The 26,869-nt window shown below is 44.2% G+C and overlaps 1 protein-coding gene across 1 annotated transcript; it reads right to left on the bottom strand.

The window, feature by feature from the left end:
• Window positions 1-26,869, bottom strand: LOC101447167 (natural cytotoxicity triggering receptor 1). Its single transcript, XM_023586268.3, has 13 exons — window positions 26,768-26,869; window positions 25,925-25,960; window positions 22,391-22,672; window positions 21,608-21,895; window positions 16,066-16,195; window positions 13,000-13,024; window positions 4,951-5,095; window positions 4,834-4,869; window positions 4,370-4,654; window positions 2,319-2,597; window positions 2,023-2,073; window positions 878-928; window positions 1-744 (listed from the first exon to the last, which is right to left on the bottom strand). The coding sequence occupies exons 1-13, from the start codon at window positions 26,799-26,801 to the stop codon at window positions 545-547; spliced, it is 1,842 nt and encodes a 613-aa protein (XP_023442036.2). The 5' UTR covers window positions 26,802-26,869; the 3' UTR covers window positions 1-544.

Genomic DNA, 26,869 nt, shown 5'->3' with positions numbered 1-26,869 from the left:
TGTATGATTCTAACTCTATGATGTTCTGGAAAATGTAAAGCTATAGAGTAAAAAGACCAATGGTTTCTATGGTTTTGGGATGTGTGTGGGAGGGATGAATAGGCAGAGCACGTGGAATTCTTAGGGCAGTGAAACTATTCTATATGATTCTTTATTGGTGAATACATAACATTACACATTCATTAAATCCCATAGAATTACAGTGAATCCTAATGTAGACTCTGGATTTATACTTATAATGTATTGGTTCATCAACTGTAACAAATGTACCACACTAATGCAAGATATTAAAAATAGGGGAACTTGTGAGTAGGGCTAGAGGGGTATATGGGAACTCTCTTTCCTTTCTGCAAACTTAAAACTGTTCTAAATGTAAAGTCTATTAAAAGACACCTAGAACCTAGAAGAAACAATGGGATTTGTCTATAGAAAAAATTTAGCATCTTCATTCCCCCAGGTCACTTGGCCGGCATCCCCTTGTTTTCTGCATTTCCTCCCTCTGCCATGGGGTTAACACAGAGTTTGCATAGCCCAGGGTCAATGATCAGCTCTCTTGGTCTTTGTTGAAGGATCTTTGTGTTCTGAACCTTCTCCGCTCCCAACCAGAAGCTCTGCTGGGTCCCTCCCAAGTCCTCTTCCTGCTGAGCCGGTCTTCCACCAGGAGCCACACGAGGGCCACCAGGACCAAGGCAGCCAGGCCGAGCCGAACAAGATTCTGTGCGGTGTGATCCCAGAGGGCAAGGTCTGGGGTCCAAACAGACTGATCACTGGTAGGAACACACATACCCTCCTCACCACATCTCTTTCCCCCTCTCCTCCCTAGATCAGAGTCCTTGTTCAGCTCCTCCCTTTGGAACTGATTTCCCTGCTTACTTGCCTTTCTGGAATCCTGTCTTCGTGGCGGAAGGGTAGAGGTCCCAAGTATCTCCTGATAATCAGGGAAGCAAAGAAGAGAGGAAGAGAGAATGGCATTGGCCTCCTCCATCCCAGCCTCTCCTTTCCTTGGCATTCCATAGTTTTCAAGTCCCCTACCCCACATTTCAAGTCCTACTGGCTTTGCCTGGCAGGTAGGGTGGACAAGGCTGAGGTAGAATTCAGCTCTGGAACTAATAAGTTGTGTGTCTTCATGCAAGTCATATCTCCCATGTGGTCCTCACTGTCTTCATTAAATCAACATCATTTCTTCCTCCTCACCCTTAGTATAACTCAAAGTCTTCCCATGCTTTCCAAGGTCCTAAATGAGCTGCCTCAACCCCACCCCAGCCATCACCTTTCTGACACCATTTTCAATCCCACGAACCTCCTTGTTGTTCTTTTATCACTCTTGGCATCTTTTTAAAAAAATATTTTGGACAGTACACTTTTATAGATTTTGATGAAGTTTGACATGGCCAGTCTGTATCCATCCTTGCAAGATGATGTAAAACAATTCCATTGTCCCCAAAATGTTCCTTGTGCCAACTATTCTGTTACTCCCTCCTTCACCCCTTAGGACCCATGGTAACTACCAACATTAATTCATTGAAGGACCAGATTCATAGTTAGTTGCAACAACATTGAGGTCCTGACATACTGTCTGGGCATCTTTTTATTTGGGGACATTTACCTTGGCTATTTCCTCTCTTTGGAATCCTCTTTCTCCAAATAACCACAGGTCTAACTCCTTTAGTTCTTTCAAGTATTTGCTCAGATGCCTCCTTTCCCGCGAGACCAATGCTGACAACCCGTGATATTGCCATTGGTTCCCACCATCGGCACTCGCAATCACTCTTACCCTGTTCTGAATGTCTTTTACCACATCGTCATCTCCTCCTTATGTGACATATAATTCATTTACTAATCCTGACTTTGACTTATGGTCTGTTCCTGCTAGAATACGAGTGCCGCAAGGCAAGGATATTTTCCTGGTTGACTGATACACTTACATTAGGCACCCAATGGATAATTTGAATGAATACCATGTTTTTAATGTTGCTGGGAGACCTGGGCCCCTCCCTTGTGTTAGAGGCATTGATTACTTACCAGGAGAAGTGGTGGGCTCTGTAGGTGCAGGGCTGGTGTCCCCAATTTCTCCTGGCCATGGGGGCAAGGAAAAAAGTAAGAGTGGTCTACCCACCTATTCTATCCCTGCCCTCCCTGTCCCTCTGGTGATCTTTTTCACAACTACCTACTGGGCCTTGAGGCAATGGATGAGGGCATTGGTGGGGGTTGCCCTCTCTGTATCTTCCCATCTGTCTCTTTGCCCACCTTCCCCATCACTGCCTGGGGTTTACTTAGGGCTCCAAGGAGGGCATGGGGAAAGTTGGGGGTTTCCTCACCTGTGACCAGCAGCTTCACGGGCTCGCTGGGGGAAGACCACGCATAGTTGTTGTAAGAGCCGAAGCACCTGTATGTCCCGCTGTGGGCTGTGGTCACAGGGCCGATGGGAAACTCCCCTTGGATATTCCTATATCTCCGCTGTGGGTGCCTGGGTCTTTCCTCCTTGAGCAGAAAGAATGTGCTTGTTCCAGTCTCTATCTGACAATGGAAGGTCACGTTCTCTCCTGAGACCACCTCAGGACTGGGGTGAACTGAGAGAGTGGGTGTGTCATACATTCCTGTGAGAGAAGGCGGGTAGGTAAAAAGAGTAGATGCAGCCTCCCTTGTACACCTGTTGCCCTTGTCTTTAAGACTGGGATATAGCTCCCCAGTGTCTCTGACCCTTCTTGTAGGCCCTGGCTTTGGACTTGCTGAAGATCAAATCATGCCCCAACCCCCCCCCCCCCGCATTCACACTCAAGCCCTAACCCCCAGACCTGTGGTGGGAACCCATTTGTAAATAGGATCTTTGAAGATCCTGTTTAGATGAGGCCAAATTAAATCAGTGGGAGACTTAATCCAACATGACTGGAGTCCTTATGAGCAGAGGAACCTGGACATGGAGGTAGAAGCCACAGGAGGAGCCAGAGGAGACAGATTGCCCTTTACCAGGGAGTCAGCAACAGGATGCTACAGACTTTGGAAGAAGTGTGGCCTGGGGATGCCTTGGTTTTGGACTTCTAGCCTCGAAAGTGTGAAATAAATTCCTGATGTTAAGCCAACTAGTCTGTGGTATTTACTATATCTGCCTTGGAAAGCTAAAACATTCCCCCATTTCTCCCTTAAGACAGACACTCCCCTGGTTTCTGGAAGCATTAACACTTGCAATCACACAGTTGAATCTTTCTCTGAGATTTACCCCCAGGCCAGGGGTCCTCAGAGTTTTGCTCCCCTACCAGCCACATCAGCACCTCCAGGAAACTTGTCAGAAATGCAAATTCCCAGGCTCCACCCCAGATCCACTGAGTCAGGAACTTGGGGGAGGGGCAGCCACCTGTGTATTAACAGAGTCCTCCCGGTGATTCTGATGCTGGTTGTTGGAGAACCATTGCCCTGGGTTGAAGAAACTGCCTGGAACCATGCAATGATAGGTGGGAATGTGGGTTGAAGAAACTGCCTGGGAGTCATGCAATGATAGGTTGGGGTGTGCAAAGGCCCAAGCCCCCAGCCTCATTTTGAGACAACTCAGAAAGGCCATCCCAGGTCCAGAGTTCCCCATTTGCTTGGCTGAGTTCTCTGTTGAAAATGCATCACGGCTCCACTTCCTCCTCCACCCAGTCTTGCTTCCCTCATACATCACAGCGGTTGGTACTGTGGAAACTGCAACAACCCTCAGGCATGCAAATATCCAACTCAGAGTCTGTTTTCTGGGTGCTATGCTTGAAATGTGTCCCCCACAAAGGTATGTTCAAGCCCTGATCCCTATAACCCCTGGTCCTGTGAATGTGCTCCTATTTGGAAAGAGGCCTTTGAAGATGTTATTAGTTGAGTTAGTTAAGATGAGGCCAGACTGGGTCAGGATGGGCTCTAATTCACCATGAATGCTGTCCCTATAAGAAGAGACAGTTGGACACAGATGAAGGGAGAAGGTAGCTGTGCCATGCAGCAGAGATGAAGTTATGCCACGAGTCAAAGAGCACCGTGGATTCCTGGTGAGCCACCTCCAGCACCCTACGGACTTCAGAGGCTGTACGGCCCTGTTGATACCTCGACTTTGATCCTCTGGCCTCCATAACCATGAGACAATACATCCCTGCTATTTTAGGCTATGAAGTTTGCCATACTTCGTTATGGCAGCCTTCAGAAAGTAAGACCAGTGGGGATCTGGGCCCTCCTAGGACATACGGCCAACTCACTGAAAGTACCCACTCTAGGAAGTGGGTGATCCTCACAAAGAAGGGTGCTTGAGTGGGGCTTGGAAGAGCTTAAAGGGCATTGAAAAATGATGACCCTGCCCAGGATTCAGGCTGAGGAGATTACGAAAGCCAGGGACTGCGTCCTCTTTGCTTACCTGTCATGATCAGATCCAGGGGATCGCTGGGCTCTGACCACAGCTCCCCGTTCTGATACGAGCAGACGTATTGCCCTGCAGTGTGCAAGACCATGGTCAGGATGGAGAACTTGACCCTGTTCTTCATTCCAGTTGGTTTCGGTTTCTTGGAGGCAAAAAGGCCTCCCTCAAAATACAGCGAGTACTCAACAGCTTCATGGGTTCCTTGGCACCAGATGGCCACGGGCCTTCCCTTGGAAATTATGGAGCTGGGCTTTGCCCAGATGGTAGGTTTCAAGAGAGTCTCTGGAAAGGAATCAGAGACTGGAGTTCCAGATGAATCCCCCCTCCACTTTCCACCCAGCTGCTGGCTGCCAGCCCACCCAGCAGGTCAGCACTGCTGCCCTCTCCCCCCTGTTATTCTTGGGTGGACACTCAGTTGGACCCCAGAAGAGAGACTCTGGGGCTTTGGAGGAATGACTCACGCTCCTGGGTGCTGATCCTCTGGCTCAGACACAGCCCTAGAAGAGGAATAATGAGACATGTTGTGCCACCCACACCCAAGCCCCTCGATTCCATCTCCCTTCCGGAGAAGAACTCACCAAGGCAGAGCAGGGCAGCGAGTGTGGAAGGCATAGCAGAGATTCTGCCAGGCCGATGGTGAGCAGCTGGGTGGGGACCAAGGCCAGCAGGCCAGAGAGACACACAGGATATTGTGGGTAAGGTCCAGAGCCAATTGCCACGGGACTTTCATATTGACTTTCTCACAGGAAGGTTCAGAACTGTCTCCTCACCCTGACCATATGAGTCTGAGAGAAGGACATGCTGCCCATGAATCTGACCGCCCCTGTGGTCCAGCGAGAGCCTCTGAAAATCGTCTATCCCGCCCGCCACTCTTTCTGAGTCAATCTCTAAATCAGGGGCTCTAACCAGGGGTCCGTGGGCTTGAACTGCAATTCAAAAAAACATTCTTGTGGGGACGTGTTGGTGCGGTGTGATACATTTATTAAATAATACGTAGTACAGCATGGATTTAGTAAGGGGTCTGTGGAACAAAAAAGGTTAGAACCCCTGCCCTATATTCTTTTTTTTTTTTTAAGATTTATTTTATTTATTTCTCTTCCCTTTCCCCCCTCCCCCCGCCCCAGTTGTCTGTTCTCTGTGTCCATTTGCGGCATGTTCTTCTTTTTGTCCACCTCTGTTGCTGCCACGGGAATATTTATTTTTGTTGCATCATCTTGTGTCAGCTCTCCGTGTGGGCGGCACCATTCCTGGGCAGGCTGCACTTTCTTTCACGCTGGGTGGCTCTCCTTACGGGGTGCACTCCTTGTGCGTGGGGCTCCCCTATGCGGGGGACACCCCTGTGTGGCAGGGCACTCCTTGCGCGCATCAGCACTGCACATGGGCCAGCTGCACATGGGTCAAGGAGGCCCGGGGTTTGAACTGCGGACCTCCCATGTGGTAGGCGGATGCCCTGTCCCCTGGGCCAAGTCTGTTCCCCTGAATTCTTAAATGTGAAAATTATGCCCAGAAAAGGCGTGGGGGCAGTGTGCAGAACGAAAACCTGACCATCACAAAAACGATGGGCTTAAAAAATTTTTTTTAAATTAAAAAATTTTTAAATTTATTTCTCTCCCCTTCCCCCCCGCCCCAGTTGTCTGCTCTCTTTGCCCATTCGCTGTGTGTTCTTCTGTGACCACTTCTATCCTTATCAGTGGCACCAGGAATCTGTGTTTCTTTTCATTGGGTCATCTTGTTGTGTCAGCTCTCCGTGTGTGCAGTACCATTCTTGGACAGGCTGCACTTTCTTTCATGCTGGGCAGCTCAAAAATGATGGTTTTTTAAACCTTGTCTCCCTAATGTACAGTGTTCATATCTTTGGATAAGTTAGTTTCATTAGAGTAGAATGATAACACTATCTTTAGAGATTTGTTATTCTTCAATAAAATGTTATTTTTAAAGCAAAATATAGTTCTAAGTTACATAAGAATAGCCATCAATTCTGTGATGAGGTGGAAATTAAATATTAATACATAATAAATATTTTAATAATCTTAACTCAAAATATGTCCATCTATTTTCAAAATGTCTAAAAGAATTTGAAAACAAAATACTATGCCATCTTACATTCTGCCTCACATTCTATGAGAAAAATCCCCAATCTATTGCCATTTTGTTGTTTTTGTTATTGTTGCTGAATCTGTTTCATTCACTAGTTTATTTGCATGCAGTAAAATTCATTCATTTTGGTGTTTAGTTCTACAGTTTTGACAAATGTGTATAGTCATGTAAGCAGCACTCCAATCAAAATATAGAACAGTTCCATCCTCCCAAACAATGGAAAATTTGAGTAGAGATTGTTCAGATTTTTTTTTTTTGAGGTACCAGGGCTGGGGATTGAACCCGGGATCTTGTATGTGGGAAGTCAGTGCTTGACCACTGAGCCACATCGGCTCCCCTGAGTTAGCTTTTTTGTTTGTTTGCTTGTTTTCTTTTTTTTTTTTTTTAGGAGGCACTGGGAACTGAACCTGGGAACTACCATGTGGGAAGCAGGTGCTTAACTGCTTGAGCCACATCTGCCCTCCAGGGGTAGAGATTTTGATTCAATGAAAGGCATATATTGGGTGCTCACTTAATATATTCAGTATTACTTTCATGCATAGGAATTGGCTTGAGAAATAGCATAATCTCTAGGATGTTATAAGGACAGGGCTATAATCTGCAATTCTAGAACCAAGCATGGAATCCATAGAACATGAAGATTGATGGGACTTCTATTGACTTACTGGTGGTTACCCATGCGGGAGGAGATAAGAAACTCAGTTTCTCATGACCCGCAGAGAAGTTAGTCTGGGATATTCGTGTTTAATGCCTTTTCCTCATAAAGGCGGTATAGAAGATGGTTCTGTCTCCTCTGGCAAAGGAATGTGCTAATTCAAGACACTGCACAGCCATGGAGAGTCCTCAAGCAGGTCCAACAAGAGGATGGATTGAGCGAAAAGTGGGTTTCCTATACAGTCCTGGAAGATAAATAACAACAATGATGGTAATGATAGAAGTCTGTGTTAGGGATGAATCACTGTTTTTCTCCACTGTCCAATGACTCCTCTCTGGACTGTATGAGAAGAAAGAGGGAAGAAAATGTTTTTCACCCTTCCACTAACTCCTGAGAAGTGCTCAAGTGCTCCTTGCACAGCCATTGCCTCTTCTCCTGATGGAAGAGCTTGTCTCTTTCTCACTTCCCATATTGACCTAGCTCTCACAGTGCAGAGTCAGCTTTCTGAAGATGGAGGGGCAAGATGCCAGACTGAGCTAGTGTCCAAAGACCATGTCTGAAGAGGGGGCATCCTTGAGGATGCTGACATCTGGGATGGACCTGGAAATCCTTAGAGGACACTAAAGCAGCAGGATTACCAGACACATAGAGTCCCATGTCACTTCTAGGGCAGGGCTTCTCAACCTCCACACTATTAACATTTTGGGCTGGATAACCCTTTGTTGTGTGGCTGACCTGTGCATTGCAGAACGTTTAGCAGCACCCCTGATCTATGTCCACCAGATGCTGCTCCCTGGACCTGTTATGACAACCAAAATTACAGACATTGGAAAACGTCCCTCAGAGGCAAAAATGCCACCCCCCTTTATAGAACCACTGCTCTAAGGTAAGAGCCTGAGGTTTAGCATCCTAGGTATCTACTCTTAGCTCTCTTCTCCAGTTCCAGGGAGTCACTGACCTGGTAGCACTGTTCTAAGAATATCAATGGTCGTGACTCATGATCTCTGTTGTCACGGGGAGAAAAAAAAACGACTTTGTTCCCAGATCCAAATTGTTATGTATAGCTCAGAAATCAAATCAGAGTTTTCCTTTCTATCCAAAGGAATGGATCATTTCCTAAAGTCCCAGGACACCAGATGGTTCCAGGTATCTGTTGCAAGTCATAGAGGCAGGCTCACATTCAATGGAGGGTTTGGAAGAGACCTCAGAAGGAGTACTATTTCCTTTCCAGTGGCTCTGATCCTCAATTCCAAATTCAAGAATTCCCCTCCGCCATCCATTCTATCTGTCAAGATAGTCTCCACCAAAATGTTCTTATATCATTTTGAGGGAAGGTGTCATCCTCATGTGTCTATAACATCTTGCCTATAAACTATCCTGGAAAAGAGAAGCTAACATGAGACTTTCACTCTTGAGAATCATGGATGTGTTCCCGGGGCGCCATCCTGTCTAGGGATTGAGATGACACCTGGGACACCAAAATCCTAGGCAGATTCTGGCCTGAAATCAGGATCTCTTCTCCCCATGTGAAAAGTGTCACCTGTTGGCTTGCTGTTGCGTTTTTCTCCCAGATTGGGGTATCCAGTGCAGGATAAATGTAAGACTCACCAAGCTGCTTCAAACAGCACCTTCTGTTTTCTGTGATTTGGAGACCTTAGCCTTGTGAGACTTACAGGAAAGATGGGTGCAGAGGAAGTAGGTGAGGACACGGCTTACCCATCAGAGTTTCCATGTTGATCACACATAATATATAGAGAACGGACATAGCCCATGCATGTGAGAAATGTGGTTTTATGCTATGATAATTTTAAAATCACACTTTGCCTGTGGGGACATCCAGATGCTGAAGCATAGGGGAGGAAGGCAGGACTAGCTACTCAGAAGGAGATGACTGGGTGAGCTTCCTGGAAGATGAGAAAGAGGTCTGGGGTCCAAGAGAGCTTCTTGCTCCACCTTCCTTAATGTATCCTTATTTACTCATCTTTATCAGCCAAAAATCCCTTAGTAACATGAAGATAAGGTTTCTAGTGAATAGGGACATGTGTCAGCAGAGGGCTAGGCTGTCCTTTTGGGATATTGTCCAAGGACAGGGAAGTCGTTCCTCTGCATAGTTAGAAATTTCTGCTGCTCCTTCTTTTCTCAGAAATTTGGGGAATTATATTTAAGTAACTGGTTTCCTGGTAATTTCTTCCTGGGAAATGGTTTATAAAGTAGAGAGACAGTACCCTAGAATTTGAGTCAGCCCCCTGGCACCACCAGAGATGTGACCAATATCTCTATTGCATGGCCCTGGACTTTAGAGAATGGGTCTAGCTTTATTCCCTTATGGTTTCCCTCTCTTACTACTTTCCTAATTTGCATATGCATCTCATAGTTCTGTATCTTAAGTTCTTGGGAATTCTAATCCTTTCACTGTATTTTTGGGGGTAGTTTGTCTCCTCATATGGTTTGCAATTAAAAAAAAAAACACTTTATTTTATTTTTATTTTTTTTAAAGATTGATTTATTTATTTTTCTCCCCTCCCTCCCCCGGTTGTCTGTTCTGTGTCTATTTGCTGCATCTTCTTCTTTGTCCACTTCTGTTGTTGTCAGTGGCACAGGAATCTGTGTTTCTTTTTGTTGTGTCATCTTTCTGTGTTAGCTCTCTGTGTGGGCAGCGCCATTCTTAGGCAGGCTGCACTTTCTTTCGCGCTGGGCAGCTCTCCTTACGGGGTATACTCCTTGTGCATGGGGCTCCCCTACATGGGGGACACCCCTGCGTGACAGGGCACTCCTTGCACGCATCAGCATTGTGCATGGGCCAGCTCCACATGGGTCAAGGAGGCCCGGGGTTTGAACCGTGGACCTCCCATGTGGTAGACGGATGCCCTATCCACTGGGCCAATTCCACTTCCCTGGTTTGCAATTTTTATGGAGGGTTCATCTACAGTGAATTTTTACAGAGGTTTAATCTACAGTGAATTTTTATGGAGGGCTCATCTACAATGAACTTTTCTCTCTGGGAATTCCAGTATTTATTGTTCTGTGTACAAGTGGCTGTAGTGTCATCTTCTATTTGATTCTTCTGGAGTTCCCCTTGTTTAGTCACCAGACTAAAACCAATTTTACATCAATTTATGGATTTGGTGTTTTCTACGCCACTCAGGAGTGAAATTTAGCCTCCAAACTCTTGGTGAAAGATAGTTGTGTCTTTGATTTTTCATTGAGAGATTTTTGCTTCCAGACTCACAGACACAGATAAGCTCTCCTGTGATATTTCTAAGATGGTGATTGGAACAATTCTTGTGCCACTTTTCCTAAGAGAGCAGACCTTCTAGGGACTTGACTTTGCTTAGGTGGTCTTTCCACACAGTACTGGCTCTAAACAGAAGTCCTAGTTCGAAAAACCGGTGTCATGTGGGCTTACAACTTCTATTTTCTCTGGAAGCTGTTATAACCACATCCTCAATCATTTAGAGATAATATCCTGCCCAGTATTTTCCCAGTAACCAGGATTTCTGTTTACAAGTTAATCGAAAGGGCTTTAAGTAAAGTCTTCATTTTATGATCCTTGAGACCAAATCTTTATTAATTTGCTTATAATAACTGTATTTCACACTGATATTTCCCTAAACCAAATCCTGTCATCCACCCTTCCTCTAGGTATCAAGCTTTCCCCCTTTCATCCCTCCATGGCTCATGGACTGTCTTGAGCAAAATCTACTGCATTCTTATCTCTTCTTTGAATTTTCCTTTCAATCTACCTGAGATCTGACACTAACACGGGGACCCTGCTTGTGATGGTTAATTTTATGTCTCAACTTGTCTAGGGTATGCTGTCCAGTTTGGTCAAACATGGGCCTAATTGTTACTGTGGAGGTGTTTTATAGATGAGATCAGCACCTACAGGCAGTTGGCCTTAAATAAAGTAAAGTAAATCACTTGACCTCTATAGTGCAGGCGGGGCCTCATTGATTCAGCTGGAGGCATTAGAAAGTAAAGAACTAGGGTTCCAGAGATCAGAATTTCTGACTCAAGATTTCAACATCACCTTTACTGAATTTCCAGCCTATGGTTTGCCTTGCAGAAATCAGACCTGCCAGCCCCCACAACTGTGTGGGCCAATTCCTTATAATAAATCTCTTAATATAGATAGATATAGATGATGTAGATGATATAGATATAGAGCTAGAGCTAGATGATAGATATGGATATAGATAGCTATAGCTATAGCCATATCCGGTTGGTTCTGTTTCTCTAGAGACTCATGGCCAATATACTATCTCCTGAAAGCTTCTCACATAGTTACTGTCTCTTTCTACACATCCATGCTGTCAATGGGCTTGGAGGCTTGGAGATGAAATTGCTCCTTCTGGACTATTGCCCCTTGCTCCCTTCCTTAGCTGCCTGCCAGCATAGAAGCTGCTGACATCAGATCACATCCCTGCTGCGCCAGTGAGAGTTCAGGTAACTCCTGACTGCCAGGTCAGTCCTCTTTACTCATAAAGAATCAGCTCCTGGGTTCTGGCAATTTCCTCTTACTCTACCCAGGCAAAACCCATGGTGTGTTTTACGCCCATGGATGGTTCTTCTGTAGCCTAGCCTCTCATTTCCTTGGCCCTCACACTTGAGCCACCTCTTCAGTCAAACGACAGACCTTATCACTTCACCTTCACCATTGAAGTCTTTTCATTTTGACATAATTTTGGACCTATCAAAGAAACTTGCAAGAAACAGTTTAAATTATATGCTTCAGCCAGATTTCTCCCAAATTAACATTTTACCACATTTGTTTTATCATTTAGTCTCTCTCTCTGAAAAGTTAAAGAGTAATTTACATATGTGATACCACTTAACCTCTCTAAAATCTTCAGTTTATATTTCCAAAAAATCATGGACATTCTTTTACTGGTTATCAAATTCAGGAAATACCATTCATGTAATCCTATTATCTAATCTATTGGCTTTATTAAAATCTCACCAACTGTTTCACTAGTAGCTTTTATTTGGTTTATAATTCAAACCAAGATTGTACAGTGAATTTAATGGTCATGTCTATTTAGTCTCCTTTACTCTGAAAAAATTACCTAAGATTTTTTTTTTAGCACCATGATACTTTATTTATTTATTTAAAAACAACTAAACTATAGACTTTATTCTGATTTCACTAGTTTTTCTGCTAATGTCCTTTTTTCTGTTCTAGGGTCCCATCCAGAATCCCATGTTGCGTTTATTCATTATTTCTCCTTAGTCTCCTCCACTCTGGAACAGTACTTCATTCTTTGTCTTTCATGACCTTAAGACATTTGGAGAGCACTGGACAAGTAGTTAATAGAATGTCTCTTACCGGTCTGATGGTTTCTCATGATTAGATTGTGTTTATATGTTTTTAGGAAGAATTAAGGTACACTTCTTGGCACAATATGTCATGGAATACATATGATTCACCTGTCCTTACTGATGAGAACCTTGGTCACTTAGTTTCTTCACTATAAAATTATTGATTTTTCCACTTGTAATTAATAAGTATTTTGGGGCAGATGCTTTGAGACTATGCAAATATCCTGTTTCCTACCTAAACTTTCATCCGCTAATTTTAGCATTTATCACTAGATCTTGCCTGTAAGCAATTATTACTGTGGTGTTTAATGGTGATTTTGATTGGTTGTCATTCACAGGCATGAATCAGTTCTTTTATTCCCCCCTTGTGGCTTTTTTTTTTTTTTTTTTGCGTGCTGTCTGCTCTCTGTGTCCATTTGCTGTGTGTTCCTCTGTGTCTGTATTTTATTTTTATTTATTTCCCCCTCCCCCCTTGCGGCTTGCTCACTGTGTCTGTTTGCTGTGCGCTCTTCTGCATTTTATTTTTGCTTGTCTCCCTTTTATTTTGTTGCTTCACCTTGCTGAGCTGGCTCTCGGTGGTGCTTGTGGGCCCGGCAGCTCTCCGCAACATGCGGGCAAGGCTGTCTTCACAAGGAGGCCCCGGGCCGCGAACCCAGGGCCTCCCATATGGTAGACGGGAGCCCAACTGATGGAGCCACAGCCACGTCCCATGAAACAGCTTTTAATTGGCTGATATTTAGAAGCAATGCATTGACTGACTGGTTTAACCGAAGTGGTTTAATTGACTGACTGGTTTAACTGAAGTGAGCTGTCATTGATTATGCGTTAAAAACCAATTCTGCGGGCTACTTGTTATCCTGATTACAAGAAAATAAAGTCTTTTCTGAGGAGTGCACTATTTTTTTAATTCTCAGAATCCTTTTTCCAAACAATGCTCTGTTGCTGACAAAACTACACATGCGAGGCTAACCTTGTTTCTCTTTGGGATTCAAACCCAGTTGTGGCTCTTTGATCTAAATCCTTGATCTGATGTAAAGACTGAAATTGTGGCATTTTCCCTTTCTTTGATCTGGCCCCATCATTGACATTTCATTCATTGATTTATTAACTAATACTTTCAATAAATATTTCCAATATTTTATGTTTTCTAACTTTGGGGTGAATACTTCAAAGAAATGAGCCAATAGACTAGGTAGCTTAAAGTACTGCAATAACCCAAAGAAAACACTTATTCTAGGTTGTTTTCACAAAAGTCTGTCTCTGGTATCTGAGACATGAGACATTTTGAGCTATGCCATGGTTTTGAAAGAACAGGAGAATCTTCCTATTAATTTGTTAGTATACACATTAAATTTTTATTAGAAAAATTGTGGGTAAAGAGAACAATCATGCATTAAATTCAGGATTCCTGTATGCCACCTATTATTAACACATTGTATTGGGGGTATATTTATTATAATTGATGAAAGCATGTTTTTATGATTATACTATTAGATATAGTATATATTTTAACTTAGGGTTCACTGTGTAGTGTAGTTTCATGGATTAAAATTTTTAAAAATTCTATGACCATGTATAAACATTTCTCTTTTAACCACGTTCAGATATATATATATATATTTCAGTGCTGTTAATTATTTTCACAATATTGTGCTACCATCATCACCATCCATTACCAAAACAGGTCAAGTAGAATTTTTATTTAGTGTAAATAGGTAGGTTGAGTCAGAAATTTTAAGAAGTGGTGGGATTCTAAGTGGTAAAGTTTTAGATAAGTAGACATAAGTATATTTGGTTTTGCTGATAAATTCAGGACAAAATGAAGATATGAGCTGGAACTTCTATAGAGAAGGTGTGAAAAACACTCTAAGAACTGAGAAGTCTTTGCATTATTTTTTATCACAGGGAGTAGGTTAAACCAAGACCACAATGAAAGTTTTACAGTAGAGTTGAGCTCTCAATAAAGGATGAAGTGGGGGGCAGCACCACATCCAGTTTCACTGTAAGTTAAGACCCTTACATTTTAATAATGATATTTACTACAAAATGATACATCATTTTATATATTGATATATCAGTTTATAATGATATTATAAACAAACAACTGGAAAATGAAGTGAATAGTAGTTAGTAGCAGAGCCATGTGTGACTAACTTAGATTTCTTTTCTGTGCAGTCTGATGAAGAGGTTGGGTAGATTATAGAAAAGAAAAATGTGTGAACTATTTCAAAGAAAGTTTTGAGTTTTGTATGAAAGAGCTGGACATTGTATATCCTGCCATGGCCCACTGGGTGGACTGGGGGAGAGTGTAAACTACAATGTAAACCACTATCCCTGCGGGGCAGCAGTGCTCCGAAATGTATTCACCAAATGCAATGAATGTGCCACAATGATGAAAGAGGTTGTTTTTTGGAAAGTGTGGGGTGAGGGGTGTGGGGGGTATATGGGGACCTCATATTTTTTTAATGTAACATTAAAAAAAAAGAACTTACTTGAATTTGCACACTTGATAGTGGGTCTGAACAAGGAAGCACGTACCTGTGGCTTCTTATTTTAACTCTGAGTAAAGCCTGGGAAGCTCATTATCATGTAATTCCATATCATCGTTGCCTCACTTTTCAGCTCACCAGCATCTCAGCCAGGATGAAATCCAGGCATCATAAATAGAAGCTTTTTCCCACTGGGCTTGGGATCAGGAGCTGCTAAAAGATCCCCCACTCATTACTCCTCTGGGGTTTTGTAGCTGTCCATAATTGGGAATTCTCAGTGGGAATAATTAGAAAGTAATAAGGAAGCATCGGGGTCAAAATGGAGAGTTATGGAAGGTGAGAAAGAAGTCAAGAGCATAATCTCAGAATGTAATCTTACTTTGAGGCCAAGGCTATTTGGACACTATTTGTTACAGCAACCAGCACCATACCAAATGATTGTTCAATATATAAGATTTATTTTCTAAACTTGCTCATATAATAAATTCTCCATGTTGAAGAACCAGCTTCATGAAATTGGAATCAAACTGAATGACAAGAGGAAATCATAAATGCCCAAATTGGTGAAATCATATAAATATTCTGAAAACTAAACAAAAAAAAAATAAATTAATGGATAGTAGTGAAATACATTCCAATATTTAACTCTTCCTTGTAGGAGTGTCCCATAGAAATCGAGGTAAAGGAAGAGTTGAAGGAAGAAATCTCATAGGATTCTGGCATTTGCTTCTGCCAATGTATAAATGAACATAACGGATATCTTAAGGATAAAGGGAGGTTACTGAATGTCTTAAGTATGCTTACACATTATTAATATTTGGTAGAGACACTCATTTAAAAATGTAAAAAAAGAGGAAAAATTGAGAAGGAAGAGGAAAAGTACATGGAAAATCTGAAGCAAGATAAAGACGGAAGATTGCAAGCCATGTCCAGAAAGATGGCATGCAAATGGTACCCGGCCCACATAGGAAAAAGCCATTTGATTGGTCTGGAAATGGATCAAAGCTTCTTAGTGCCGCTTTCTCCTTTGTGTCCTCCAAGTAGCTTTGCTGGACTCCAAAAGTCCTGACCATCTTTGGTGAGTGTCCAAAGCTTCATATCTGCTTACTGTAGCTCAGATCAGCCACGTCCACTATTCTCCCTTGTGTGGCACCCTGCAACTGTGCCACTCCCCAGCCAGTATCGCCAAGAGAACCACGAGGACCAGCCCCGCCGCACCCATTCGGATCAAATTCTCTGTCGTGTAATCCTGGTCCGTAGGATCTAGAGACATAATTCAAAGAGCTGATGGTTGCTGGTCCTGCCATCCCAGCAGAGCACTGAAATGGGTGCTCACTTCCCTTACTTGCTTGCTGCATCGTGGTCCACTCTGACCCTTCCTCAGTGGGATCATCCTCTGACCCGTTCTACCTCCTTCTGACCCCTCCCCAAGAAGAGCCATATTCATCAGTCTGTAAGCTTTGGTTGCAGAGTGGTTCTGGTAAACACAGAAGAATGTGGTTATGAGGTGCTTTTCATCACCTCCCACTTGGTTATTTTACAGGACTGATTATATCCCTGCAACACTGCCATCTATCTGGAAACTTCAATAATCTCTTGTATACCTTCTTCACGCCACGTAACAGTTTGTGTTCTTCTGTAACACATGGTAAAAGGCCCAGCACTGTGGGGACCTGGGGAATATGTGGGGTGAAATTTCTGATAAACTAAGGTAAAGTCTATTTCCATTCTTGTACGACCTTTTGCGAGATAGGGCTGCTCTCGGAAACTTTTTATTCCCTTCATTTTTCACATGGGCTGTGGGAACCCACATTCTTCTCGAGGATGTAACATAATCCAGTGAAATTACAGTGCTGAAAATGCCCTAAAAAATCCATTATCCTAAATCAAAGAGATTCCTGAAGTCCGTCCTTCTGAGAGAGGAGGTCTGTGTAAGCCAACAGCTGAGGGATTGTTCTGTCCATGTGTTCACTGGTAAAGTGAAATTTGGGGCAAAGCTGAGTAACTGTGTTGGCAACAACTTTGACAGAAACTGGATCTCTCAGCCCTACCCATGGCACTCGAAAAGTGTCAGTCCTACCATCTCCACCTACTCCTGAGTTCTCAGGTACCAGGACGTTCCTGGGAACCAGGAAAAGAGAAAAGGTGAAGAGCTGGAATTTCCTTCCAGCTTTTCTGCCCACCACTACCCCCGTGTTCTGCTCGAAAAAACATGAAATTTCCTCTTTAAGGTTCAAAGCAGTTTTAAAAAGTTAAGCCGGCTCTCTAATACCTTCCCTGGCTCTCGCTGGGAACATCTTGGTCTCCTTCTATCAGTTTGGACATCCTCTTGGATGCCTTGTGGTGAGCACTCTTGTTCAGTGGAAAATGATGTGGCTGCAGCTTACAGCACTGATTGGGCAGTGACACCTATTTCCCCAACTGCTAGGATCCTGTCTGTGTCCTTTTTACTGTTAACAAATAACTTCAGGAATCTGAGTCCGGCCTCGTCACCTGGAGCTAAGAGTTCCCGCGTACTAGTCATTTAATCCAGGCTCTGTGGTGGGAACTTGGGGTTCCCAGTGTTCCTAGGGTACAGGGAAACGAATGGAGGAGGGAGTTATGGCGCTTCTCTTCTCCTTCACTGAACTGCATCCTCTCTCTCCTGGTCCTGCATTATACGTTTTCTCCTGTCCTGCCACTGATCACATACCAAGCACCGAGCATGACTGTAGAAAGCATAAGGTAGCGAACAGGAAGCCAGCGCTCAGCTCCTCGTGGAGCATTCAGTCCCGTTACTGAGACTACCCAGAAACAAGTTAAACCAAGTGCACAAAGCAAGAGCCAACCAAGTTAGAGACCAGGTGTCTCAGCCAATTATTCTACCCATGTAAGGGCGGGCCATAAATTGCCCAGGCTCACTACCTCACCACTTGACACAAGTTTGTTTACCCATGTAAAATGCCACAATTCACTATGTTCAGATATTAAAACAGAAAAAAAAAATCACATTATCAACATGATTCAGGTGGAGCAAAAAATACTCTCCCACACTGCTTGAAGAATGTAAATTAGAACAATCTCTTTGGGAGGTAGTTTGGCATCATCTAGTGCCAACAATCGTGCACACATCTTATAGACCAGTGAGTCTGCTCAAAGAGGTTTAGGCGAAGGCAGTGATGGGCCAAGTGTGGCCCACCAGCCCAATCTAATCTGCTGCCTGTTTTTTCGTAAGCCTGTGAATAAGAATTTTTTTTTTTACTTTTTTAAACAGTTGACAAAACTCAAAAGAAGAATAAATTTTGTGACACATGAAAATTATGTGGTATTCAAATTTCAGTGTCCATAAATAAAGTTTTATTGGAACACAAATAGGCTCACTCATTTACATATTGCCAATGGTTGCTTTAGCGCTACATCTACAGCACTGAGTACTTGCTACAGAGATCAAAATGTCCTCAAAAAGGAAGGAGGGCCCAACAGTGGGCTCTTGATACTAATGGCTACACTTTTGAGCCTATACACCTGCAATAAGAACAAGGCCTAGAGTAGCATTGTGCCTGGGGGTTTCCTCCTGACAGCCTTCATGTTACTCAAATGTGGCCACTCTCACAGCCAAACTCAGCATGTAGATGTGATGCATTCCCCCCAGTGTGGGACACGACACCCGGGGATGAGCCTCCCTGGCACCGAGGGATCACTACCACATACCAGCTGAAGAAGCAACTAGAAAATGACCTTGAATTAAAGATTCAATGCGGAACAGCAGAATATACCTGTCTACATATAATAACATGACTTCGGGAAGCGGTTTGACCTAATGTAAGGGGGAAATGGAAAGGAGAAATGAGATTATAAGGCTGTGAGTCTCTAAAAAAGAGTCTGGAGGTTGTCAGAGGGAATACCCCTATGTACAACTGAACAGAGTCTAAGAGACAGATAAGGTAGATACAACCCCAGGTATTGGTTCTTTTGAGGGATAAAGAGACCCACGGGTTCTATGGTCATGGCAGAAGGGGTTCACTGCCATGACAGATGGCCCTTCTTTGGAGCTGGTGTTTCTGTGTGATGGAATTGGACTCAGAGGGGATCTCTTTTCACAAGACTTGCATGCTACTTTATTGGAATTGTAGTTGGTGCTGGGTTTAAGATATATGTAGGGGATTTGAATCTCTGGACTGATAATATGACACCCAGGCCCAGAGCCTCAACAGACTTCAGCTCCTACACTTTGACTTATTGGACTTACTCCACTCAGCTAACATGGAGTTGAAGAAGGTCAACCACCACAACATGGAGCCTAGAGTGTCTACAACTAGAAGCGGGAAGAGTGCATCCAGTACCCATGTGGAATCTAAGCCCTCACTTGACATAGGTGTGCAATGGACACAACCAATCCAATGTCCACAGAGAAAATGTGGAATGGGTGTGGGAACGGTAGCCATGGGGGCTGCTGGGTGTGGGGAACGGGAGGAAGAGATGAGATGTGGAGGCGTTTTCGGGACGTGGAGTTGTCCTGGATAGTGCTTCATGGACAATTACGGGACACTGTAGATCCCCCCAGGGCCCACTGAATGGAACGTGAGAGAGTGTGGGCTATGATGTGGACCATTGACTATGGGGTGCAGTGATGCTCAGAGATGAACTTACCAGGTGCAATGGATGTGTCATGATGATGGGAGAGAGTGTTGCTGTGGGGGGAGTGGGGGGCGGGGGCGGTGGGGTTGAATGGGACCTCATATATTTTTTTGTAAATGTAATTAAAAAAAATAATTAAAAAAAAGTTCATATAAATGGAATAAAAAAAAATGTCCTCAAAGCTGAAATTATTTACTAATTGGCCCGATTATAGGAAAATTTTGCTGACCACTGTACTAAAGGAACACCAGATGAGGCTTTCCAAAGCAACGTTGCCTGTGATAACAAAAACAGTGGAAAAATGTAAATCTCTTTCAGCATTGAGTTGGATAAAAAGTTGTACATTCCTACAACAGAGTGCTTACTACAGTGGAATCAACAGACTGCAGGTGTGGTGTGGGAAAATAGCTTGAATTGCATTTGAACTTTGTACGGCCTGTTCCCTATTATTGTAGATGTTGCACCTGTTTCCTATTATTGTAGATGTTGCAGTTCTGATAGGGAACAACTCCTTGGTAGTTGCTAATAAATATGATGTGGAAAATAGGGTTGAGACTCTCAGTTCCAGAAGCTGTGAGTCCCCTGGTCTCATCTTTATTTCCTCTCTTGTGTCTTTCTTTCTGTCCTTTATTTCTTAAGTTCTGTGTTGTCTGTCCTTTGAGCCAACCTCTTGCTGAGCTGGCTCTCAGCAGTGTGGTTGCAAAAAGAGCAAGTCATACATAATGAATGTATACATTATAGTCCATTTAGATAAATTCTGAAAAGTAACCAAGGTAAACAATTCATTGTCTAGGGATATGTATATGCTAAAATGAATAAGGAAATCGTGAAGTGATCTATCCCAAAATCATTACTCTGCTTTTTTTCTTCTCTAGGGGGGTTGGGGAGGATGGAATGAGGTAGGGTGAGCTTCAGTGGTCTGAGGCAATTGCAAGGTCCTATTTCTTTTATGGGTGATGATTACTTGAGTATTACTGATCTGTAAAAACTATAGTCATGCATTTATAAACTCTGCTGTATTCATACCTATTTAAAATGATTAAATAATGAATAAAAAGCAATCACAAGATTAATTCAACTCCTATATCTATGTAATCAGACCCTCCTTCTTAGCCCAAGTTTCCTCCTTTAAATTTTAGCACTATTGTTGATGTTCATTTTCGATGATTTAATGAAAAAGAAAAAAAGAAAAAAAATGCAAACAAACAAAACAAATCAAAACAGACCTCTTCTTTCCTAGCCACCTCTAGAGAATGGAGGTTCCAAAAGTCTGTTTGGGTCCCCTTGGATGAGCTTTGAGCTGTCTGTGTGAGTAAAGGTCAAGTGCATGGGAGAACAGGACACACATTTTTTAAGAGAAAGGGAGAGGAATGGAGAAGGGCGGTGGTTATGTTCCTTCTGTGGAGTAACCTGCCTTCTTCTCTTTCTCCAGATTGCCTCATATCATGGACATCTCTTTCTATGATACTTTGTGAACCTTAGTTTCTTAGCTTGTAGTGCAAGACTGAAATGAGGCTAACTTTTTTTGCAAGGCAGGCGTGAGGGATGTCAGGAGTTGCCAGCTGCTTTCTTCTACTGTAACTCTGTCTTCTCTGTTTGGGCCGAGTGATGCAGGTAAACAATAGAAAAATGGGGCTCATTATAGATTTCTTTAGAGTCCTTCCTACAAACCCAAAGCCCCAGGTGATTTCAGAACTGGAGGTTAGTTTAAGGACTTCCAGCTGCAAGTAAGCATGTGGAAAAGAGAAGCAGAAGAGTCTGGTTGCATCTGATAATCTGACATTTCAGCATGACCCTTTAGTGTATGATTCTCAACACTGACCTCTTCTTTCTCAAGAGACCACATGCCTTCAAAGGGTGTTGTCTGGGGGCACTCTAGGAATGACATATTGAGTATGCTGTGGGTGGGAAACTCTTCTCTCTTCCCAGTACCCTGAGTAGGAAAGTCTTTCTCACCCCAGGAGTCTTTCTTCTTCATCTCTTCCTATTCCTGTCTGGTGACAAGGACCTGAACCTCAGCCCCAGGACAGACAGGGGGCTGGTCTAGGGTGTACTCACCTGCAACAACTATCTCCAGGGCATCACTTGGGGCTGACCAAACATAAGGGCTGCTATTGTACCATCCATAGCACCTGTAGCTCCCTGAGAAGCTGGAGTTCACAGGACCCAGCGTGAAGGCAGCCTGGTGCCCCCCGTTTTGGTGCTGAGGCAGGTTGGCTCCTCCCTCCTTGGTCAGTGAAAACTTGTCAAAGGGGCTCTGTGCTGAAACACAGTGGAGGGTAACATTCTCCCCCAGCATCACCTTAGGGCTCTGGTTAGCTGAGAGAGAGGGTTGATGGTACAAGCCTGAAAGAGAGGAGAGGGAGCCATTAGCCAGATCTTTCTTTCCTCTTTATCCCTGCGTCCTGGATTGGAGAAGGTTCTCTGCTCCAGAGCATCCCTTTTTACTGCCATAGGACCCACAGACTTCCCAAGCTCTTAAAGACAGAGCAAGTCAACAGGCAATTATCCATGGGGCTTAGGTGAGATAGAGCTTTCAAGAGAGATGTATTTTGGCCTCTAAAACCATGCCAGTCGTAGACTGGGAAAAGGGGGAGATGGTATCCAGAGGACATGAGGACCTGTATCAGGTGTAAGAGCTAAAGGACCTGGACTCAACATTGGTTCATTAATTACAATATTTTTAAGATGCTGACAACAGGGTAACCAGGATGCTGGGTATGTGGGCATTTTATGTTCTATTTCCCCACGTTTTCCAGTAATCTAAAACTCTTCTAAATAATAAATTCCATTAAAAATTTAAAAACAGCTGAGGGCTGGAGACCCTGGACTCCCCCTCACCTGTCACCACCAGCTCCAGGCCTTCACTGAGCTCTGACCACTTGAAGCCTCTCCGGTATCGGCAGGAGTAAGTTCCCGCAGAGCTTATATTCCTGTGTGTAATGGTGAAGACACCGTCCTGAATCCCCAGGGTTTTAGCCACCACCCGGTACTCAGAGTTTCCCCAGATCTCCAGTTGGAACAGGTAAGCTTCAGGAATCCCCCAGCACAGAATCTTCACCGTCTCATTCAAAGCGATCACAGAGCCTGGCACGGCCGAGATGCGAGGTTTGGGAAAGGCCCCTGGAAGAGAAATTGAGGCCAGTCTCAGACGACATGCCATGGAGAAATCACGCTGCTTTTCTTCTCTGTGGGGAACACAAGGAAACTAAAGTTGGAAGGACCTAAATTTTATTTCCTTCCTCTTTCACTCTCTCTCTTCCTCCCTCCCTCCCTTTTAACTGAGGTAACATATATACAATGCAAAATTTTTCATTTTAACTTTGTTAAGTAGACATTTCCGTGGCAGTAATTGTACTCACAATGTTGTGTTACCATCACCACCAAACATTACCCAACCTTTTTCATGACTCCGAACAAAGCTCTGTACCTATTAAGCAATAATTTTCTATTGCCCCCTCCCTCCTCCCTGGCCCCTCGTAATATCTGATCTACTCACTGTCTCTATCAATTTGCTTATTCGAGGTATTTAATATAGGCAGAATCATACATTTGTCCTTTTGCTTCTGGCTTATTTCACTCAACATAACCTGCTCAAGATTCATCCGTGTTGTAGCGTGTATCAGAATTTCATCCTTTTTTTTTTTTTTTTACAGCTGAATAGTATTCCATTTTTACCACATTTTCTTTATCCATACAGCAGTTGGTAGACACTTGGGCTGTTACCACATTTTGGCTATTGTGAATGGTGCTGCTATGAACATTTGTGTACAAGTAACTGCCCGAATCCCAGTCCCTGTTTCAATTCTTTGGGTATATATCTAGGGGTGCCTTTGCCAGGTCATTTGGTAATTCTATGTTTAATTTTTTAGAAAAGATTTATTTTTAATTTATTTCTCTCCCCCCACCCCCAGTTGTCTGCTCTCTGTGTCCATTCGCTGTGTGCTCTTCTGTGACCGCTTCTATCCTTATCAGCAGCACTGGGAATCTGTATTTCTTTTTGTCGTATCATCTTGTGTCAGCTCTCCGTGTGTGCAGCACCATTCCTGGGCAGGCTGCACTTTCTTTCACACTGGGCGGCTCTCGTTACAGGGCGCACTCCTTGTGCGTGGGGCTCCCCTATGCGGGGGACACCCCTGCATGGCAGGGCCCTCCTTGCGCGCATCAGCACTGCGCGTGGGCCAGCTCCACATGGGTCAAGGAGGCCCAGGGTTTGAACTGCAGACCTCCCATGTGGTAGATGGACACCTTATCCATTGGGCCAAGTCCGCTTCCCTGTTTAATTTTTGAGAAGACTGTTTTCCACAGTGGTGGAATTGAGGTGGAATTCCCATAACATTAAGTTTACCATTTTGAAGTGTGCAGTGCAGTGGCATTTAGTCCACTCGCAATGTTGTGCAACCTTCACCACTATCCTGTTCCAGCACATCTTCGTCACCCCCAAAGGGGACCCTAAACCTATTGAGCAGTCACTCTCCATTCTCCTCTTCCGCAAGCTCTGGCAACCACCAATCTGCCATGAGGTTTGCTTAGTGTTTTGTTTCCAGAATAACGTTTATCAATACTCAACACTACTCTTCACTCTAAAATGAGAGCTTTGAAACTTAGAGAAGTCATGTCAATTGCTCAAGACCACAAAACTGAAGAGCGGCCAAGCCTGGTTTGAACACTTGGAACATTTTACTTCAGATTCTTTGCTCCCTCCCCTGCAGGTGGGGAAAGCACTCTGTCATAGAGTGGTTCTGGTATGCTGTGCAGGGGGAAAGCAGCAGAGCATCTGCTGCACATGAGGCACCCGTGAGGCAGGGCTGAAGGCTGGGGCTTGGAAAGTGGATAGTGCAGGAGCAGGATTTAGGACTGAACAGGTTTTGGAAAGGGTTTGGGGTTCAGGAAGGTGCTGGCTAGCTTCTTGGCTCCATTCACTCATGCTGCCTGGCCTTAAACAAGGGAGTTTCTTTGCATTTTGAAACCTTGTGGTCTCAGCTCTAATCCTGATGTGGAAATGGACCAATGAGGCTTGTTATCAAGGTCTTCAATTGCAGCTCTGTAGAAGGGGATAAAAGGGGAGTTTGCCACCTCCCAGAAGGATTGTCCTCAAGAAAGACAAACCTGGTTACAGGTGGTGATTGAAGGGATTGGCTGCCCTCACTTCGGCTTGCAGGGATTTGAAATACTCAGTATCATTTGCTCATCAATGCACCCATGCATTTATCCTTCCACTATACACTTTATTACTCCAGGCACACTGCTAATCATTCGGGCTACAAGTTTGACCTAAATCAGTGGTTCTCAGCAGGAACCAGGGGACAATTTGGCAATGTCTGGAAACATTTTTGGTTATTTCTACTGGGGAGGATGCTATTGGCATCTACTGGGTAGACAGGATGCTGCTAAACATCCTACAACAAAGAATTATCTGTCTCAAGTTGTAAGAGTGCCAAGGTTGAGGGACCCTGAAGGAAACAGACCTGGTTAATGCCTTCAAGGAAATGATGTTGTGGGAAGTATCAGACATTACTGAAAAATACATAAGTATATAATTATAGATACTGATACGGGGTCTGCTGTATAAAGACAGAACTTGGAGATCTGATAATAAACAAGATGCTGCAGCTGATGTAGGAGAATGAACAGAAGTCACATAAGTGGACCAGCAGAGCGGGAGGGCTGCAGAGGGAGGGAGAAAGGGGAAGAGATGCAATGAGTGGATGAGAAACTAAATGAAAGTCAGTGTGGGTGACGATCAAAGAGGCAGAGGGAGAACGGGGAGAGGGGCTGAGAAATCAAGAGAAGCCAGAGGGGACAGGGAAGTTGGGGGGGGGGGTGTTATTTGAACTCCTGAGGAGTTTTAAGAGGAAGATACACATGTTTGTATTTTAAAAACACAAATAACCAAGCCACACTGTTTAGAAAGACCTGGAAGAAAGAAGACATGGATGGATGTGGGGCTTAGAGCCGTAACTGGGGTGAAAGAACATGAACTCGTACCTCAGATTAAGGCAGCATCTCTCTAACTGAAGTGAGGTGAACAGATGTGGGAGAATTAGATGTCCAGGCAAGCCCCTTGGCACAGGGAAAGATACAGGCAAGCAAAGATGACTTCCGATTTTCTTACTCCGCAGGTGTGAGAGTTGTAAAAAAAAGATCCTTGATGGACAAACAGCCTCATGGGGGCAAAGACTGACCTGATGAGTTTGAGGGGTCTGGAGATACCAAAGTGGGATGGAAATTATGCAAGGGGGAACAGAGCAGAGACAACTAGAATGGTGAATAACATCAGAATTCATTTGGGTTTTAGACGATCTCTCCAGTCCCTCTAGCCCAGAGCTGCTAGGAAGGTTTAAGAGGCTGGGGTAGATTTTGGGAAACACTTACCTTCCTGCGCTTGACTCCTCTGGCCCAGACAGAGCACTGAAAGAGAGAGAGTCATGAAAACTCAACCCTACAGTTCCCCGTCTCTATCACAAGCCACCTCTGATGGTGATGCACAGGGTTGAACAATTGTTTTCTCCCACAGAAAACACAGCTTTGAGGATCGTCCATTGGCTTTATCTTCATGTCAGATGCCAGATCCTAAGGCTCCACTCTGTAGAACTAGACCCATCGTGGAATCCAGAACACATGTCTGTATTCAGACACAACCAAAACCTTGAGGCTGGCTTGGACTTGACGGCGGCAGGGTTACAGGTATCAGGTCCTTAGCAGCCCTTGAAACCACTGAGTCTTCAAGTTAAGAGAGACCCCCTCCCCCTCGGGGCGGTGGACTTGGCCCAGGGGTTAGGACATCCGTCTACCACATGGGAGGTCCACGGTTCAAACCTCGGGCCTCCTTGACCCGTGTGGAGCTGGCCCATGTGCAGTGCTGATGCGTGCAAGGAGTGCCCTGCCACGCAGGGGTGTCCCCCGCATAGGGGAGCCCCACGTGCAAGGAGTGTGCCCCGTAAGGACAGCTGCCCAGCGCGAAAGAAAGTGCAGCCTGCCCAGGAACGGAGAGCTGACATCAACAAGATAATGCAACAAAAAGAGACACAGATTCCTGTGCCGCTGACAACAGAAGCAGACAAAGAAGACACAGCAAATAGACACAGAGAACAGACAACCGGGGTGGGGGGGGGAAGGGGAGAGAAATAAAGAAATCTTAAAAAAAAAAGAGAGAGACCCTCCTAATCTGGGATCTCCTGATCTTCCCCTCTTATCCACTCTCTTTCCTGGACTCACCTAGGCAGAGGAGAGCGGTGCCTCTTGGGGCCATGATTCAGATGTGGCCTTCACTCCACCCAGTGCACATCAGCAAGATAACAGCTTCTTACAACAGAGAAC

Source organism: Dasypus novemcinctus, chromosome 18 (genome assembly GCF_030445035.2).
Source record: "Dasypus novemcinctus isolate mDasNov1 chromosome 18, mDasNov1.1.hap2, whole genome shotgun sequence".
NCBI classification, from domain to species: Eukaryota; Metazoa; Chordata; class Mammalia; order Cingulata; family Dasypodidae; genus Dasypus; species Dasypus novemcinctus.
This window is presented reverse-complemented; position numbering and strand designations above follow the sequence as displayed.

Coding starts and splice junctions, on each gene's coding strand:
- LOC101447167 (XM_023586268.3), bottom strand. CDS start 26,801: ATGGCCCCAAGAGGCACCGCTCTCCTCTGCCTAG. Junction 16,196..21,607: donor CCTGGAGATAGTTGTTGCAG/GTGAGTACACCC, acceptor TTATGTCTCTAG/ATCCTACGGACCAGGATTAC. Junction 745..877: donor GAAGACAGGATTCCAGAAAG/GCAAGTAAGCAG, acceptor TTTGGACCCCAG/ACCTTGCCCTCTGGGATCAC.